The sequence below is a fragment of the Oncorhynchus masou genome, chromosome 22 (assembly GCF_036934945.1).
Source record: "Oncorhynchus masou masou isolate Uvic2021 chromosome 22, UVic_Omas_1.1, whole genome shotgun sequence".
Lineage (NCBI taxonomy): Eukaryota > Metazoa > Chordata > Actinopteri > Salmoniformes > Salmonidae > Oncorhynchus > Oncorhynchus masou.
Window position 1 is genome coordinate 57,989,813 of NC_088233.1, and position 19,978 is coordinate 58,009,790.

The 19,978-nt window shown below is 44.3% G+C and overlaps 1 protein-coding gene across 1 annotated transcript in view; it reads left to right on the plus strand.

The window, feature by feature from the left end:
• Positions 1-234: 234 nt before the first annotated feature.
• tmem86a (transmembrane protein 86A) overlaps positions 235-19,978 on the plus strand; it is a 64,696-nt gene continuing 44,952 nt past the window's right edge. The window contains exon 1 of the mRNA XM_064930636.1: positions 235-387. Coding sequence (XP_064786708.1) covers positions 367-387 — 21 coding nt within the window. The 5' untranslated portion in view covers positions 235-366. The remainder of the gene's footprint in view (positions 388-19,978) is intronic.

Consider the following 19,978-nt stretch of genomic DNA (forward strand, 5'->3'; position numbering starts at 1 on the left):
TGAAATGTGTAATTATACTAGATGTAAATACAGGCCATCTGCTTCGATAGGTAAACAGCAGTCAAAAGACCTCGTATTAAAAGGGGCGTTATATTCTCTTAACCTTGCCTCTTTTTTGTTCCTGTCTGTTAATTGGTCGGATATTTTAACGGCACCCTATCGGTGCCTAAAGTCTATCTCCACCTACAATTATGGTCGGTTGGCCTCCTCCCCTTATGCCAGTCTGCCCCGAAAGGGACCAAAACAATACGCATCACAAAGACTACAGCACTTTTAGTGAACCGTACAGTGCGCGAAAACGGCCGCAAATCAGTGTCGCAATCTCCAGTTGCTTTGCGAATATATACTACAGTGATCGATTGAGAGATGGTTTCGCCAGTGACAGTGGTAAGTTTGGCTATTTGACGTCACACGTAGAAATATGGACATTTAAATCAAAATGTGCCATTAAGAATATATTCAGGTTTTATCATTGTCACAGCGTTGATTTGAAGGGCCAATAGAGATAAAGGAAGGCTCGTTCGCTCTACAGGGACTGTATGTCTTGCTTGTCGGTGTGACGGGTAGGCTATAGGCCTGTCTTGTCAATTTCGTTTTTCCTCCAATGACGGGCATTATAATACCACAGGCGCACATAGGACCGAGTTTACCCTAAATAGGCCTACAGTACAGCACGTGATCATGAAAGCATGTCCGTGTTTATTTCGCGATCGTCACCCACAAAACGTTCGTTATTCATTCTGCCTCTATGGATGTGCAGAGGTTGATAATGATCCATACAATGAACTCGGCATGCATTTTAGGGTTTCGGTAATACTAGACCAGACGCAATTCATTGTAGGTGGTCTATTGATGCTATGCGGTATCTCTTTGACGATGTGATGATCAGTTGTTGTAGTAGCTACCACTTCAAAACAAATCTGCCTTGATTCAAGAGGCAAATCATAATTTTTCTAAGCATAAAGTTAAATAGCCTCTAATAAGCCCATGAATATTTTTCGACAGACATGTGCGATCGTATTTTTTTTGTCTCGAATTTTCCTTTGTCTTGGTCCTTTCTAAACTATTCCAAAACCGAAACCTATCATGTGACTGAACTTTTTGTCTTTTTTTCCTGTACCCTCCAGTGACGGATGCACTGAAGCGCTGTCCCGCTGTGGCTTTGCTCTAACTTTTCACCACTCTACCGAGCCTCTCAGCTTTCCTTCTAAATCCCTATTTCAGTAAACCTTATAATTACTGTAAATATATTTAAAATAGAGACATAAATATATTCTGTTGACAAGGGCTCGTGTGCCCATACGAAAAAAACATATATATACATTTTTAACTCATATAAAGTGACATACATTTGAAATAATATTGTCATATATTTTAATAACCTATATAAATGTCACAGCTCCATACCAAAAATTATAAAAATTACATAGTATATTGATAGGCCTATGTATTTTCATCATGCAAAATGTGTTCGGAACATATTTGTTTTGTTCAATGCATGTATTGCTTTCAAAATGTATTACAGAATTATTATTTGTTTTGCATGGCATATATATATATATATATACTTTTTTTTAAATGTGCTTGTCTTTTTTCCTACTATCACTGGCTTTACCGATACCTACTTTGTCGAGGTAAAAGATGCCTTCTACGATGGTGATATGCTGTTGTCTCACCTAGCTATTTTAAGAGGAATGCAATAATGTAAGTCAATCTGCTCAATCACTAAAATGAAAATGTAATTTTAAAACCATACATAAATCTCACACGTTTTTGATATTTTGATATTGTTGTAATACACTTATTTGGGCTGAGTCCTCCCAAGGATTTCAATTGGGAACTGTTTATGCCTGTTGCCACCAGCAGTGGGCGTTGTAGGGGCGCGAGAACAGCGTTTTGTGTCTCCCCTCAACACTCAAAGGAGAAACTGTGAACGTTAAACATTTCCTCCTGCCTCCTTTTTCATTATTCTGTTAAAACAAGTATGCCTTTTACAGAACCACATTATCTATAGACAATTTTAGTTGATATCTGAGTACCTTTTATGTTGAAATTTTACAGTTAAAATGTGTAAATTGATTGAGTGAAAACTGTTAGCAATCTTGCCTTGGAGATGCCTGGGTTTGCTGCTTAAACAGGCTAGCCCATGGAATAATATAAGACAAAAAGGTACCAGCTAATATTCTGGTTTAAATTTATTGATTTATATCTCCTCTAAGGTAATAATGTGGTTTATTTTCTACTCTGTTTATATGGTCTAAGGTCCATATCCCAACCCAAGTGTTATATATTACAGAGTATTATTTTTTAGAGTAAAACGGTATACGCTAACGCTAAGCTAACTGCAATCGCTAGCGGGTCAAGCCTATACTGGTCACTATTAGTTTAACGGCTATCTTTAGCTGGCTCAAGCCTCGTTCACATCCTGTCCGAGGTCCACCAGATGCATATGAGTTTTTTTTTGCCGCATGTCTAGCCTGCGTTTTCCGTATTTGACGCGTGTGTAATTTGCTTTCCAACTTGCTAAAAGCTAGCTAGATTGAATCTGTGTGTGTACTTCCGTTTGTACCACCGCATGGTAAAGCAACACACAATTAGAAAATATTGAACACATGCGGTAAAGAGAATGCACTGCAGCCTAATGCTGCACCCCCAACGTAGTGTTGTTGGACTGCTCCATTGAAAATTAAGTCATGCATTTCAATGGGGACATCCACAATGGAGGCAAGTGGCAGCAGGGCAAAACAATGGACCTGGGCACTCTGTGTCATACATTCAATAATATAAAATGTCCACATATTAAGATATATATATACACATCTAACAAATCACTCCACTGGTGCAGAGTGTATTTATACTTGGCTAGGAGACTATCTCAACATTAACCAAGCCTTGCAGGAGTGTTTGAACCTAAGACTTGCAAAAACAGCTTTTATCTCAGCCGGGAGTTTGTTCCACTCCACCACTGCCGTATATAAAAACGTGCTCTGGCCAGTACCGCTCTTGAATCGAGGTGGCTCAAAATCTCTGGCACCACCTCTCATGGCGGTAGGAAGGACAGTAGTAAGATAGTTCTTTAGATACTGGGGGACTGTAACATACACGATTTTATGGGCTAATCCCAGCTCCCAGCTTCAGCTAAATTACCCTTTTATTAACTGATAGTCACTGTAGATCACTGAACTGAGAAGGGCCGAGCTGAAAAGGTACAAATCTGTTGTTCTGCCCTTGAGCAAGGCAGTTAACCTATTTTTCCCTGGGCGCTGAACTTGTGGATGTCGATTTGAGGCAGCCTCCCACACCTCACAGTTTCAGAGGGGTTGGGTTAAATGCGGAAGATACATTTCAGTTGAATACATTCAGTTGGACACCTGACTAGGTTTCCCCCTTTTCCAACATGACCCAGAGGGCTAAGATTCAGAATGACCCATGACATTGTATTTTGAGATGTCTGTAGCTTGTTCTTGATGAACTTGGAGAACTACTGTACCAGGTAATGCAAACTGTCAAAGTGAGGTTGCACTAACTGCTGCAAGTGTTTTCAAGTTCCTTTATGTACAAATGTGGCTTTTCTGGCCAGAAATTTCACTTCCTAGTTGACTTTGGCAATCACTTTCTGCCCCATTATCTCCCCTGTGAGGAACCTGTCTAGTTCACAGCCTAAGTATTTAACACAGTTCTTGGCTGTAACCTCTGTCACCAACCGCGACTCTAAAGCCTGGTGATCTATCTAGCCTGATCTTAGATCCAAATAAAATGGAATCTATTTTCCCCAAATGAAGAAACAGCATGTTGTCTGACAGCCAGTTACTGATACTTGTCAGTTCTGCACTAAGCTGGCTCTCAACCATACTTTGTGAGAGACCAAAAGAGCTGAATCGTCTGCATTTAAAAACAGTTGAAAGGAACAAGCTGATTTCATATAATTGATATTGAGCCATCACTAACACAGAGAGGCTGCTGCCTACATAAAGACGACATACAATGGATCACTAGTCACTTGATTAATGCCACTTTAATGATGATGTTTACACATCTTGCATTACTCATCCCATATGTACAGTGGGGCAAAAAAGTATTTAGTCAGCCACCAATTGTGCAAGTTCTCCCACTTAAAAAGATGAGAGAGGCCTGTAATTTTCATCATAGGTAGTACACTTCAACTAGTACAAGACAAAATGAGAGAAAACATTTTCCAGAAAATCACATTGTAGGATTTTTAATGAATTTATTTGCAAATTATGGTGGAAAATAAGTATTTGGTCAATAACAAAAGTTTATCTCAATACTTTGTTATATACCCTTTGTTGGCAAGGACAGAGGTCAAACGTTTTCTGTAAGTCTTCACAAGGTTTTCACACACTGTTGCTGGTATTTTGGCCCATTCCTCCATGCAGATCTCCTCTAGAGCAGTGATGTTTTGGGGCTGTTGCTGGGCAACACGGACTTTCAACTCCCTCCAAAGATTTTCTATGGGGTTGAGATCTGGAGACTGGCTAAGGCCACTCCAGGACCTTGAAATGCTTCTTACGAAGCCACTCCTTCGTTGCCCGGCGGTGTGTTTGGGATCATTGTCATGCTGAAAGACCCAGCCACGTTTCATCTTCAATGCCCTTGCTGATGGATGGAAGTTTTCACTCAAAATCTCACGATACATAGCCCCATTCATTCTTTCCTTTACACTGATCAGTCGTCCTGGTCCCTGTGCAGAAAAACAGCCCCAAAGCATGATGTATCCACCCCCATGCTTCACAGTAGGTATGGTGTTCTTTGGATGCAACTCAGCATTCTTTGTCCTCCAAACACGACGAGTTGAGTTTTTACCAAAAAGTTCTATTTTGGTTTCATCTGACCATATGACATTCTCCCAATCTTCTTCTGGATCATCCAAATGCTCTCAAAGCAAACTTCAGACGGGCCTGGACATGTACTGGCTTAAGCAGGGGGACACGTCTGGCACTGCAGGATTTGAGTCCCTAGCGGCGTAGTGTGTTACTGATGGTAGGCTTTGTTACTTTGGTCCCGGCTCTCTGCAGGTCATTCACTATGTCCCCCCGTGTGGTTCTGGGATTTTTGCTCACCGTTCTTGTGATCATTTTGACCCCACGGGGTGAGATCTTGTGTGGAGCCCCAGATCGAGGGAGACTATCAGTGGTCTTGTATGTCTTCCATTTCCTAATAATTGCTCCCACAGTTGATTTCTTCAAACCAAGCTGATTACCTATTGCAGATTCAGTCTTCCCAGCCTGGTGCAGGTCTACAGTTTTGTTTCTGGTGTCCTTTGACAGCTCTTTGGTCTTGACCATAGTGGAGCTTGGAGTGTGACTGTTTGAGGTTTTGGACAGGTGTCTTTTATACTGATAACAAGTTCAAACAGGTGCCATTAATACAGGTAACAAGTGAACGACAGAGGAGCCTCTTAAAGAAGAAGTTACCATTCTGTGAGAGCCAGAAATCTTGCTTGTTTGTAAGTGACCAAATACTTATTTTCCACCATAATGTGCAAATAAATAAATTAAAAATCCTACAATGTGATTTTCTGGATTTTTTTTCTCATTTTGTCTGTCGTAGTTGAAGTGTACCTATGATGAAAATTACAGGCCTCTCTCATCTTTTTAAGTGGGAGAACTTGCACAATTGGTGGCTGACTAAATACTTTTTTGCCCCACTGTATATACTGTATTTTATACCATCTATTGCATCTTGCCTATGCCGGTTGGTCATTGCTCTTCCATTTATTTATATGTACATATTCTTATTCCATCCTTTACTTGGATTTGTGTGTATTAGGTAGTTGTAAGTCGCTCTGGATAAGAGCGTCTGCTAAATGACTTAAATGTAAAATGTAAATGTTGTTGTGGAATTGTTAGATTACTTGTTAGATATTGCTGCACTGTCGGAACAAAAAGAACAAGCATTTCACTACACTTTCAATAACATCTGCTAACCATGTGTATGTGACCAATAACATATGATTTTATATGATTGTTATTGTAGAGAATTAATTAAACACCAATATTCCCAAACCCCTAAGTTTAATTTTAAAATATTTAATCACTACATGCTATACTGCCATGCTACTGCTGCACTCCTCATGTACAGTATCATTGTATTAGCAGTGTGTGTGTGGTTAGGCCTACTCCCCCACTCCCAGTCTCAGCTGGTGACAGCTTGGGGTGGTGGGCAGATAGAATAGCATTACCTGCTTTAGCGTATACGATGACTAGATGAACAGACTTAAAGTCTTACTGAAGGACCCTGATAGTGCTTCATTTGGCATTAAAGCCTTGTTGTTGAACTTCCATTTTCCTCAAATGGCAGCTGTTTCTTGTGCATTCAGTTTATTCCTCAATTAATACACCTTGATTGGTCTCTGATTGGTCTCTGGCCGAGGCTGTATACTTTCCCTGAACAAAAACAACTCTGTCAAAGAAGGAAACCAATGCTTCTGCTCATCTTGCCCTTTATGAATGATCTAGGATCAGCTACCCTTACCTCATGTTGTCCTAACGCCTATAAATTACGGGCCAAGCACCAAAGCTGGCACTGATTGTGAACCTGTTGTTATGCCTTAAGTTACCAGGAGAGATAGTGTATCGCTGCCCTTTTCCCCGTGGCCATTTGGCATACGGGTGAGATCATCCTCTTGTCAAAATGTTATTTGTCTTGACGAGTCCAACGGTTTAAGTGGTTTAAGTGAATACCCCTTTCTGTGAACCTATTAACTGTGCTATACTAGTCTGTAAGTGTTAAAACAGTAACATATTACATGAAGTGTATTACAAGTGTGTAAAGTGTTATTACACATTATTGTAACAGCAATACAAATAAAATTGTATTTGTCACATGTGCCGAATACAACAGTTGTTGACCTTAATGAAATGCTTACTTACTTACTGTTAAGGATGCTGCGAATTTTCGCAGCTTTTTGTTAAAAATCGCGCAAAATTTCAACGTCCTGCTAGTCATGCCAGGAATATAGTATATGCATATGATTAGTATGTGTGGATAGAAGACACTCTGAAGTTTCTAAAACTGGTTAAATGATGTCTGTGACTATAACAGAACGTGTGTCGGAGTCAAAATCCCAAGGAAACCTGTTCACAAAATCCACGAAAAAAATATAAATCCGCCAGTCTCTGTATTGTCTATGGCAAGGTAAAATACATAGCGACCGGTTTACAGTTCCTACAGCTTCCACACGATGTCGCCAGTGTTGTGAATTGTATTGCATTTACATTTTACATTTAAGTCATTTAGCAGACGCTCTTATCCAGAGCGACTTACAAATTGGTGAATTCACCTTCTGACATCAGTGGAACAGCCACTTTACAATAGTGCATCTAAATCATTTAAGGGGGGGTGAGAAGGATTACTTTATCCTATCCTAGGTATTCCTTGAAGAGGTGGGGTTTCAGGTGTCTCCGGAAGGTGGTGATTGACTCCGCTGTCCTGGCATCGTGAGGGAGTTTGTTCCACCATTGGGGGGCCAGAGCAGCGAACAGTTTTGACTGGGCTGAGCGGGAACTGTACTTCCTCAGTGGTAGGGAGGCGAGCAGGCCAGAGGTGGATGAACGCAGTGCCCTTGTTTGGGTGTAGGGCCTGATCAGAGCCTGGAGGTACTGCGGTGCCGTTCCCCTCACAGCTCCGTAGGCAAGCACCATGGTCTTGTAGCGGATGCGTTAGCTTCAACTGGAAGCCAGTGGAGAGAGCGGAGGAGCGGGGTGACGTGAGAGAACTTGGGAAGGTTGAACACCAGACAGGCTGCGGCGTTCTGGATGAGTTGTAGGGGTTTAATGGCACAGGCAGGGAGCCCAGCCAACAGCGAGTTGCAGTAATCCAGACGGGAGATGACAAGTGCCTGGATTAGGACCTGCGCCGCTTCCTGTGTGAGGCAGGGTCGTACTCTGCGGATGTTGTAGAGCATAAACCTACAGGAACGGGCCACCGCCTTGATGTTAGTTGAGAACGACAGGGTGTTGTCCAGGATCACGCCAAGGTTCTTAGCGCTCTGGGAGGAGGACACAATGGAGTTGTCAACCGTGATGGCGAGATCATGGAACGGGCAGTCCTTCCCCGGGAGGAAGAGCAGCTCCGTCTTGCCGAGGTTCAGCTTGAGGTGGTGATCCGTCATCCACACTGATATGTCTGCCAGACATGCAGAGATGCGATTCGCCACCTGGTCATCAGAAGGGGGAAAGGAAAGATTAATTGTGTGTCGTCTGCATAGCATTGATAGGAGAGACCATGTGAGGTTATGACAGAGCCAAGTGACTTGGTGTATAGCGAGAATAGGAGAGGGCCTAGAACAGAGCCCTGGGGGACACCAGTGGTGAGAGCGCGTGGCGAGGAGACAGATTCTCGCCACGCCACCTGGTAGGAGGGAGATGACAAGTGCCTGACCTGTCAGGTAGGACGCAATCAAGCGTGGGCCGCGCACGGAGATGCCCAACTCGGAGAGGGTGGAGAGGAGGATCTGATGGTTCACAACTCGGAGAGGGTGGAGAGGAGGATCTGATGGTTCACGTATCGAAGGCAGCCGATAGTTCTAGAAGGATGAGAGCAGAGGAGAGGGAGTTAGCTTTAGCAGTGCGGAGTGCCTCCGTGATACAGAGAAGAGCAGTCTCAGTTGAATGACTAGTCTTGAAACCTGACTGATTTGGATCAAGAAGGTCATTCTAGAGAGATAGCGGGAGAGCTGGCCAAGGACGGCACATTCAAGAGTTTTGGAGAGAAAAGAAAGAAGGGATACTGGTCTGTAGTTGTTGACATCGGAGGGATCGAGTGTAGGTTTTTCAGAAGGGGTGCAACTCTCGCTCTCTTGAAGACGGAAGGGACGTAGCCAGCGGTCAGGGATGAGTTGATGAGCGAGGTGCGGTAAGGGAGAAGGTCTCCGGAAATGGTCTGGAGAAGAGAGGAGGATAGGGTCAAGCGGGCAGGTTGTTGGGCGGCCTGCCGTCACAAGAAGCGAGATTTCATCTGGAGAGAGAGGGGAGAAAGAGGTTTTGACTTAGTGTGAGCAAACGAGGATCGGATGTCGTCGACCTTCTTTTCAAAATGGTTAACGAAGTCATCTGCAGAGAGGGAGGAGGGGGGAGGAGGGTTCAGGAGGGAGGAGAAGGTGGCAAAGAGCTTCCTAGGGTTAGAGGCAGATGCTTGGAATTTAGAGTGGTAGAAAGTGGCTTTAGCAGCAGAGACAGAGGAGGAAAATGTAGAGAGGAGGGAGTGAAAGGATGCCAGGTCCGCAGGGAGGTGAGTTTTCCTCCATTTCCGCTCGGCTGCCCGGAGCACTGTTCTGTGAGCTCGCAGTGAGTCGTCGAGCCACGGAGCGGGAGGGGAGGACCGAGCCGGCCTGGAGGATAGGGGACATAGAGAGTCAAAGGATGCAGAAAGGGAAGAGAGGAGGGTTGAGGAGGCAGAATCAGGAGACAGGTTGGAGAAGGTATGAGCAGAGGGAAGAGATGATAGGATGGAAGAGGAGAGAGTAGTGGGGAGAGAGAGCGAAGGTTGGGACGGCGCGATACCATCCGAGTAGGGGCAGTGTGGGAAGTGTTGGATGAGAGCGAGAGGGAAAAGGATACAAGGTAGTGGTCGGAGACTTGGAGGGGAGTTGCAATGAGGTTAGTGGAAGAACAGCATCTAGTAAAGATGAGGTCGAGCGTATTGCCTGCCTTGTGAGTAGGGGGAAGGTGAGAGGGTGAGGTCAAAAGAGGAGAGGAGTGGAAAGAAGGAGGCAGAGAGGAATGAGTCAAAGGTAGACGTGGGGAGGTTAAAGTCGCCCAGGACTGTGAGAGGTGAGCCGTCCTCAGGAAAGGAGCTTATCAAGGCATCAAGCTCATTGATGAACTCTCCGAGGAACCTGGAGGGCGTTAAATGATAAGGATGTTAAGCTTGAAAGGGCTGGTAACTGTGACAGCATGGAATTCAAAGGAGGTGATAGACAGATGGGTAAGGGGAGAAAGAGAGAATGACCACTTGGGAGAGATGAGGATCCCGGTGCCACCACCCCGCTGACCAGAAGCTCTCGGGTGTGCGAGAACACGTGGGCGGACGAAGAGAGAGCAGTAGGAGTAGCAGTGTTATCTGTGGTGATCCATGTTTCCGTCAGTGCCAAGAAGTCGAGGGACTGGAGGGAGGCATAGGCTGAGATGAACTCTGCCTTGTTGGCCGCAGATCGGCAGTTCCAGATTCTACCGGAGACCTGGAACTCCACGTGGGTCGTGCGCGCTGGGACCACCAGATTAGGGTGGCCGCGGCCACGCGGTGTGGAGCGTTTGTATGGTCTGTGCAGAGAGGAGAGAACAGGGAGAGATAGACACATAGTTGACAGGCTACAGAAGAGGCTACGCTAATGCAAAGGAGATTGGAATGACAAGTGGACTACACCTCTCGAATGTTCAGAAAGTTAAGCTTACGTAGCAAGAATCTTATTGACTAAAATGATTGAAATGATACAGTACTGCTGGAGTAGGCTAGCTGGTAGTGGCTGCGTTGTTGACTTTGTACGCTAGCTGGCAGTGGCTGCGTTGTTGACACTACACTAATCAAGTCGTTCCGTCGAGTGTAATAGTTTCTACAGTGCTGCTATTCGGGGGCTAGCTGGCTAGCTAGCAGTGTTGATTACGTTACGTTACGTTAAAAGAACGACAATAGCTGGCTAGCTAACCTAGAAAATCGCTCTAGACTACACAATTGTCTTAGATACAAAGACGGCTATGTAGCTAGCTAGCTACGACCAAACAAATCAAACCGTTGTACTGTAATGAAGTGAAATGAAAATGTGATACTACCTGTGGAGCGAAGCGGAATGTTGACCGGGTTGTTGACGTTCTATTCAGTAGGCGTTGGCTAGCTGTTGGCTAGCTAGCTAGCAGTATCTCCTACGTTAAGGACGACAAATAGCTGGCTAGCTAACCTCGGTGAATTAAGATAATCACTCTAAGTCTACACACTCTAAACTACACAATTATCTTGGATACGAAGACAGCAAAGACAACTATGTAGCTAGCTAACACTACACTAATCGAGTCGTTCAGTTGAGTGTAATAGTTTCTACAGTGCTAGTGGACGTTAGCTAGCTGCTGGGCAGATAGCAGTGTAGACTACGTTAGGACGACGAAATACGATAATTACGCAATTATCTTAGATACAAAGACGGCTATGTAGCTAGCTAAGAAGAAATTGCTAAGATTAGACAAATCAAACCGTTGTACTATAATGAAATGTAATGAAAATGTAATGAAAAGTTATACTACCTGCGGACCGAAGTGTAGATGCGACCGCTCGCTCCAACCCGGAACCGGAAATGTATTGGTTAATCCTTGGTCAAATGAGTAAAGGCACATCCTGTCGTCGAGTCTCCCAGAGGAAGTTATGAAAGGGAGAAAATGGACAACGATTTCAAAACTTGCTGCTATTGAATACAGATCGCCCCGTGATCAATTTGATCGTTTATTAACGTTTACTAACACCTAAAGTTGGATTACAAAAGTAGTTTGAAGTGTTTTGTCAAACTTTATAGGCAACTTTTGTAATTTAAAAAAAGTGACGTTGCGTTTTGAAACAGAGTTTTTCCTGGATTTGACGTTGTTCATAAATGGACATTTTGGGCATACATGGACCGATTTAATCGAAAAAAAGACCCAATTGTGATGTTTATGGGACATATAGGAGTGCCAACAAAGAAGCTCGTCAAAGGTAATGAATGTTTTATATTTTATTTTTTGCGTTTTGTGTAGCGCCGGCTACGATAATGTTTTTGTTTACGTCCCCTTCGTGTGTTTCTGGGGGCTGCATGCTATCAGATAATAGCTTCTCATGCTTTCGCCGAAAAGAATTTTAAAAATCTGACATGTTGGCTCGATTCACAACGAGTGTAACTTTAATAGAGTACCCGGCATGTGTGTTTTAATGAAAGTTTGAGTTGTATGGAGTACTATTAGTTGGCGCTCTGGAATTTTGCTGATTTTGATGCCTGTACAGGTACCGCAGCCAACAATGCAGTTAAGAAAACGTTTTTAAGAAAGTATTTACTAAAATAAACTGAAGTATAAAAGAAGAAAAAATAAAAATCTATAATTAAAGAGCAACAATAAAAAAAACAGGAACAAGGTTATATACAGTGGGTACTGGTACAGAGTCAATGTGCGGGGCCACAGTTTAGTTGAGGTAATTGAGGTAATATGTACATGTAGGTCGAGGTAAAGTGACTATGCAGAGATAATAAACAGAGAGTAGCAGCAGTGTAAAAATGGGGGGAGGGACAATGCAAAAAGTCCGGGTAGCCGTTTGATTAGCTGTTCATGAGTCTTATGACTTGGGGGTTGAAGCTGTTTAGAAGCCTCTTGGACCTAGACTTGGCGCTCCGGTACCGCTTGCCGTGCAGTAGCAGAGAAACGGTCTATGACTAGGGTGGCTGGAGTCTTTGACAATTTTTAGGGCTTTCCTCTGACACCGCTTGGTATAGAGGTCTTGGATGGCAGGAAGCTTGGCCCCAGTGATGTACTGGGCCGTACGCACAACCCTCTGTAGTGCAGAGCAGTTGCCATACCAGGCGTTGATGTAACCATGCTCTCAATGGTGCAGCTGTAGAACTTTTTCAGGATCTGAGGACCCATGCCAAATCTTTTCAGTCTCCTGAGGAGAAATAGGCGTTGTCATGCCCTCTTCACGACAGTCTTGGTGTGTTTGGACCATGATAGTTCATTGGTTATGTGGACACCAAGGAACTTGAAGCTCTCAACCTGCTCCACTACAGCCCTGTCAATGAGAATGGGGGAGTGCTCGGTCCTCCTTTTCCTTTAATCCACAATCATCTCCTTTGTCTTGATCACGATGAGGGAGAGCTTGTTATCCTAGCACCACACTGCCACGTTTCTGACCTCCTCCCTATAGGCTGTCTCATCGTTGTCAGTGATCAGGCCTACCACTGTTGTGTTATCTGCAAACTTAATGATGGTGTTGGAGTTGTGCTAGGCCATGCAGTCGTGGGTGAACAGGGAGTACAGGAGGGGACTGAGCAGACACCCCGAGGTGCCCCCATGTTGAGGATCAGTGTGTCAGATGTGTTGTTACCTACTCTTACCACCTGGGGGCGGTCGTCAGGAAGTCCAGGATCCAGTGGCAGAGGGAGGTGTTTAGTCCCAGTGTCCTTAGCTTAGTAATGAGCTTTGAGGATACTATGGTGTTGAACGCTGAGCTGTAGTCAATGAATAGCATTCTCAGTAGGTGTTCCTTTTGTCCAGGTGGGAAAGGGTGGAGTTGTGCTTGGCCACGCAGTCGTGGGAGTACAGGAGGGGACTGAGCAGACACTCCTGAGGTGCCCCCATGTTGAGGATCAGTGTGTCAGATGTGTTGTTACCTACTCTTACCACCTGGGGGCGGCCGTCAGGAAGTCCAGGATCCAGTGGCAGAGGGAGGTGTTTAGTCCCAGTGTCCTTAGCTTAGTAATGAGCTTTGAGGATACTATGGTGTTGAACACTGAGCTGTAGTCAATGAATAGCATTCTCAGTAGGTGTTCCTTTTGTCCAGGTGGGAAAGGGAAGTGTAGAGTGTAATAGAGATTGCATCATCTATTTGGGCGGTATGCAAATTGGAGTGGTTCAAGGGTTTCTGGGATAATGATGTGAGCCATGACCAGCCTTTCAAAGCACTTCATGGCTACAAACGTGAGAACTACGGGTTGGTAGTCATTTAGGCAGGTTACCTTGGTGTTCATGGGCACAGGCACTATGGTGGTCTGCTTGACACATGTTGGTATTACAGACTCGGTCAGGGACAAGTTGAAAATGTCAGTGAAGACACTTGCCAGTTAGTCAGCTCATGCTCGGAGTACACGTCCTTGTAATCCGTCTGGCCCTGTGGCCGTGTAAATGTTGACATGTTTAAAGGTCTATTTTACATCAGCTACGGAGAGTGTGATCAAACAGTCGTTTGGAACAGCTGATGATCTCATGCATGCTTCAGTGTTGCTTGCCTCGAAGCGAGCATAGAGGTAATTCAGCTCGTCTGGTAGGCTCGTGTCACTGGGCAGCTCGCGGATGTGTTTTCCTTTGTAATCTGTATTTTGTTTGCAAGCCCTGCCACATCCGACGAGCGTTGGAGCCGGTGTAGTACGAGTCCTGTATTGACGCTTTGCCTGTTTGATGGTTTGTCTGAAGCGGGATTTCTTATAAGCGTCCGGTTTCGAGTCCTGCTCTTCGAAAGCGGCAACTTTACAATTTAGCTCAGTGCTGATGTTGCCTGTAATCCATGGCTTCTTGTTGGGGTATGTACGGTCACTGCGTGGGCGACGTCCTCGATGCACTTATTGATGAAGCCAGTGGCTGAGGTGGTGTACTCCTCAATACCATCGGAAGAATCCCAGAACATATTACAGTCTGTGCTAGCAAAACTGTCCTGTAGTTTAGCATCTGCGCCATCTGACGTTCTGTACTGAGCGAGTCACTGGTACTTCCTGCTTTAGTTTTTGCTTGTAAAGAGGAATCAGGAGGATAGAGTTCTGGTTATTTTCCAAATGAATGGTGAGGCATAGCTTTGTATGTGTCTCTGTGTATGGAGTAAAGATGATCTAGAGTTTTTTTCCCCTCTGGCTGCAAATGTACCATGCTGGTAGAAATGAGGTAAAACGGATTTAAGTTTCCATGCATTAAAGTCCCCGGCCATGAGCATTTCCTTGTTTGTTTATGGCCTTTAACAGCTTATTGAGTGCTTTCTTAGTGCCAGCGTCGGTTCATGGTGGTAAATAGACTGTTACGAAAAATATAGATGAAAACTCTTGGCAAATAGTGTGGTCTACAGCTTTTCATGAGATACTCTACCTCAGGTGAGCAAAACCTTGAAACTTCCTTAATATTAGATTTTGTGCACCAGCTGTTATTTACAAATAGACACAGACCACCACCCCTTGTCTTACCGGAGGCAGCTGTTCTGTCTTGCCGATGCACCGAAAACCCAGCCAGCTGTATGTTATCCATGTTGTCGTTCAGCCACGACTCGGTGAAACATAAGATATTACAGTTTTTTAATGTCCCTGTCACGTTCTTTCAAAATCGAACCCAGAAGCAGACCAGGACAAGGAGAGTAGGCAGAAGGTGAGTATTTATTTACAAGTGAATGTGAATGGGTAGATATATCCAGGTGGCGTAGCGGGCAGCGGTGGTGAGTTGATGGGAGTAAATAGGTGGATCCAATGGGGTAGCGGAATTCTCCGACGACCAGGCGGGAATGGGGTAAATGATCCGGGTGAGTAACTGAAGACAGAACAAACGGAGGTAAGTTTAAGGCAAGCAATACGTAAAAAAAAACAACAAAACAAATTCTATCCAACCAGACAGGGTGCGTTCCAGGACACCGGAAACACACTCCAGGACAGAAACACAGGCAAACACAGACTCAGGAAGCGGGATTCGTGACAGTCCTGTTGGTAGGATATTCTTGATCGGAGGACATCCATTTTATTATCCAATGATTGCACGTTGGCTAATAGAACTGATGGTAGAGGTGGATTACGCACTCGCCGTCAGATCCTTACAAGGCACCCCGACCTACGTCCCCAATATCTCTGTTTCTTCTTCATGCGAATGATGGGGATTTGGGCCTTGTCGGGTGTCTGAAGTAAATCCTTTGTGTCCGACTCATTCAAGAAAAAAATCCAGTACGAAGTGAGTAATCGCTGTCCTGATATCCAGAAGCTCTTTTCGGTCATAAGAGACAGTGACAGAAACATTATGTACAAAATAATTGGTAAAACGGCAGCCATCTCCTCCGGTGCCATGCAGCACCATCCCTCTCTTTTCTTTGCACCTATGAACAGTGCAATACTAGTCAAGTGTTAATACGGTAACAAGTTATATTATGTGTATTACAAGTATTTAATAGTGTTGTTAGGCTACACAATGCTACAAGTAACTTATTTTAATTACATATACAGTGTTTTCTTTGGAATCACTGTCAAAGTTTTTGTCTTTTGGTTGCTGAAAGCAGAGCATTTTATATTGTAGTGTTGTCCCCCTGCTCTCATGCTAATATGACCCCTGGGTGTGCACTGTGTTATGGAAAGATCTAATGCAGTATAGGATATCATAATAAACATGGTAGTAATATGACCCACTGGCCATATTTGTACCTCTGTTGTCCCTTTGCCAAGATGAGTATGATGAAAGAAAGAGAGTGTGTGTGTGTCTGTGTGTCTGTGTGTGTGTCATGTTTCTGATACTCATCACCATAGTGCCAGATGAACCAGAATGCTAAGATGGCATGATGGGACTTTATTACGACTGCACCAACATGCACGCTGTTGTAGTATTTCCCAATAATGGATCCGGAGCCAATGCTGATTCCTTTTGGGTCGCGGTGTAAAAGTGGTAAACTAGACCCAGATTAGTTTGTACTATCTTGCTGAGCTTGAAACATTGCTTTCACATCACAAAAGTATTGTGTTTTCCCAAATGGTGGGTTTCCGCAAGCTTACTCTTAGGTTGAAGTCTGAAGGTAGAGACATTGGTTTTGGTGTTAATTTGGTTGGTCACAAGAACATTTGAAGAGCTTTAGATGGGTCTCCCAGCACAACAGATGTGCCACTACACTTTCATGCGGCATAAATACTGTATCTCAAATCTCAAGCCTATTCCTGTTTTTCATTAACCGTATGATTCTTCAATGGGAAACAAGAGCTAGTCTAGATTACCAATAAACCATGCAGTAAGATGCTTTCAATGTTGTATCGGGAAACGGCTTTTGTTTGCATTTCGATCATGAAAACGGGGGGGATGATGGTACGATGGTTCACATCATTTGCATCCCAAATGAAGAAATATGTTTATTGTGTTTGTCTTCTCTACCTTAGTTGAATGTCTGTAAGTCGCTCTGGACACAATGCCTTCAGAAAGTATTCATACCCCTTGACTTCAAAATAGTTTTTTTTTAAATTTCACCTTTATTTAAGCAGGTAGGCCAGTTGAGAACAAGTTCTCATTTACAACTGCGACCTGACCAAGATAAAGCAAAGCAGTGCAACAAAAACAACAACACAGAGTTACACATGGGATAAACAAACGTATAGTTAATAACACAATAGAAAATCTGTATACTGTGTGTGCAAATTAAGTAAGGTGGTAAGGCAATAAATAGGCCATAGTGTCGAAGTAATTACAATTTAGCAATTTACACTGGAGTGATAGATGTGCAGATGAGGATGTGCGTGTAGAAATTCTGATGTGCAAAAGAGCAGAAAAAACAAAAAACAAATATGGGAACGAGTTAGGTAGTTGGTTGGATGGGCTATTTACAGATGGGCTGTGTACAGGTGCAGCGTTCGGTAAGCTGCTCTAACAGCCGATGCTTGAAGTTAGCGAGGGAGATATGTCTCCAACTTCCAGTGATTTTTGCAATTTGTTCGGTTCATTGGCAGCAGAGAACTGGAAGGAAAGGCGGCCAAAGAGATGTTGGCTTTGGGGATGACCAGTGAAATATACCTGCTGGAGTGCGTGCTACGCGTGGGTGTTTTTTCACTCATGCTGCCAAACATATCCTTGTAAAACTGACCATCCTACCGATTCTCGACTTCGGCGATGTAATTGACAAAATAGCCTCCAACACTCTACTCAGCAAATTGGATGCAGTCTATCACAATGCTGTCACCAAAGCATCATATACTACCCACCACTGCGACCTGTACGCTCTCATTGGCTGGCCACCGCTTAATACTCGTCACCAAACCCACTGGCTCCAGGTCATCTACACGTCTCTGCTAGGTAAAGCCCCGCCTTATCTCAGCTTACTGGTCACCATAGCAGCACCCACCCCCAAAGTCAATTCTTCCTTTGGCCTCCTTTCCTTACAGTTCTCTGCTGCCAATGACTGGAATGAACTGCAAACATCACTGAAGCTGGAGACCCATATCTCCCTCACTAGCTTTAAGCACCAGCTGTCAGAGCAGCTCACAGATCATTGCACCTGTACATAGCCCATCTGTAAATAGCCCTCCAACTACCTCATCCCCATACTGTAATTATTTATTTATTTATCTTGCTCCTTTGCACCCCAGTATCTCTACTTGCACATTCATCTTCTGCACATCTACCATTTCAGTGTTTTAATTGCTATATTGTAATTACTTCGCCACCATGGCCTATTTATTGCCTTACCTCCCCTATCCTACCCAATTTGCACACACTGTATATAGACCTTTTCTACTGTATTATTGACTGTATGTTTGTTTATTCCATTTGTAACTCTGCATTGTTGTATGTGTCGAACTGCTTTACTTTATTTTGGCCAGGTCGCAGTTGTAAATGAGAACTTGTTCTCAACTAGACACCTGGTTAAATAAAGGTGAAATAAATAAATAAAAATCAATTCACATATGGTGTCCAGGGCACAGCTGGGAGCTGAGGGGTGTCTATAACAAGCGGCAACAGTGAGAGACTTATTTCTGGCGAGATGGATTTTTAAAAGTAGAAGCTCAAACTGTTTGGGCATAGACCTGGATAGTAGGACAGAACTCTGCAGGCTATCTCTACAGTAGATTGCAACTCCTCCCCCTTTGGCAGTTCTATCTTGACAGAAAATTTTGTAATTGGGGATGGAAATGTCAGACTTTTGGTGGCCTTCCTAAGCCAGGATTCAGACATGGCTAGGACATCAGGGTTAGCAGAGTGTGCTAAAGCAGTGAATAAAGCAAATTTAAGGAGGAGACTTCTGATGTTAACATGCATGAACCCAAGGCTTTTACGGTTACAGAAGTCAACAAATGAAAGCGCCTGGGGGGACACAGGGCCTGGGTTAACCTCTACATCACCAGAGGAACAGCGGAGGAGTAGGATGAGGGTACGGCTAAAGGCTATAAGAACTGGTCGTCTAGTGCTTTCAGAACAGAGAGTAAAAGGACTTCTGGGCATGGTAGGATAGATTCAGGGCGTAATGCACAGACAATGGCGTGGTAGGGTGCGAGTACAGTGGAGTTATACCTAGGCATTGAGTGATGATGAGAGAGGCTGCATCTCTAGAAACGGCAGTTAAACTAGGTGCGGTCGCCGCATGTGTAGGGGGTGGGCAAGGGAGCTAACCGAGGCATGCAGAACAGGACTAGGGGCTCCGCAGTAAAACAAAACAATGAGAGTTACCCTAAACAACAGTATACAAGGCATATTGACATTTGAAGAAGACATAAAGCAATCACAGGTGTTGATTGGGAGGGCTAAGACAACAATGGGTAAACAGCTAAGACAACAACAATGGGTAAATGGTGATGAATGGGCAGAGAGGGGTCAGTTAGTTACGCACAGGGCCTGAGTTTGAGGCTGGGGCCGACAGATAAACAAAATGATGTGCCTGTGTTAATGAACAGTCCAGTAGGCATCAGCTGTGGAGCCGTGGGATCATAGGGTCCAATAAGCAGCAATGGACGAAACATGGAGCATGGAACGTGGAGCCACGGTGCTCAGAGAGTTAGCGGGCCGGGGCTAGTAGCTGGGTCCTCACCGACATCAACGACGCAGAGACTGGTTGAGGGCACATCGGCCGAAATACGTCAGCAGACCAGTCGTGATAGATCAGCGGAGCTCCGTGTCGACAAAGTATGCAGGCCAATTGACAAGTGAGGTGTTGTAGTTGGTGTATTTTGTTTGCTAGCCGGAGGAATGGGCCTAGCTCGAGGCTAACTGGTGGTTCCTTCTGGACAGGGGCATTAGCCATGATAGTCACTCGGTAGCAGCTAGCAAGCCGCGATGATCTGGGGTAATGATCCAGAGCTTGCAGCAGGAAGTAGCGGGGGAAAAAAGCAGTCTGATATGCTCAGGGCTGATATGCGCTATGCAGACTGGCAGATATAATCCGGACCCTCCGGGCTACAGCGGCTGGTGTCTGTGCTAAAGGTAAAGACTGCTAGCAGTGTCTACAATGACTAAATAGCTAGTAGAGTAGAAAAACAGGCTATATACATTATTGAGATAATTAGCTGGCTAGCTTCTGAAGGCTA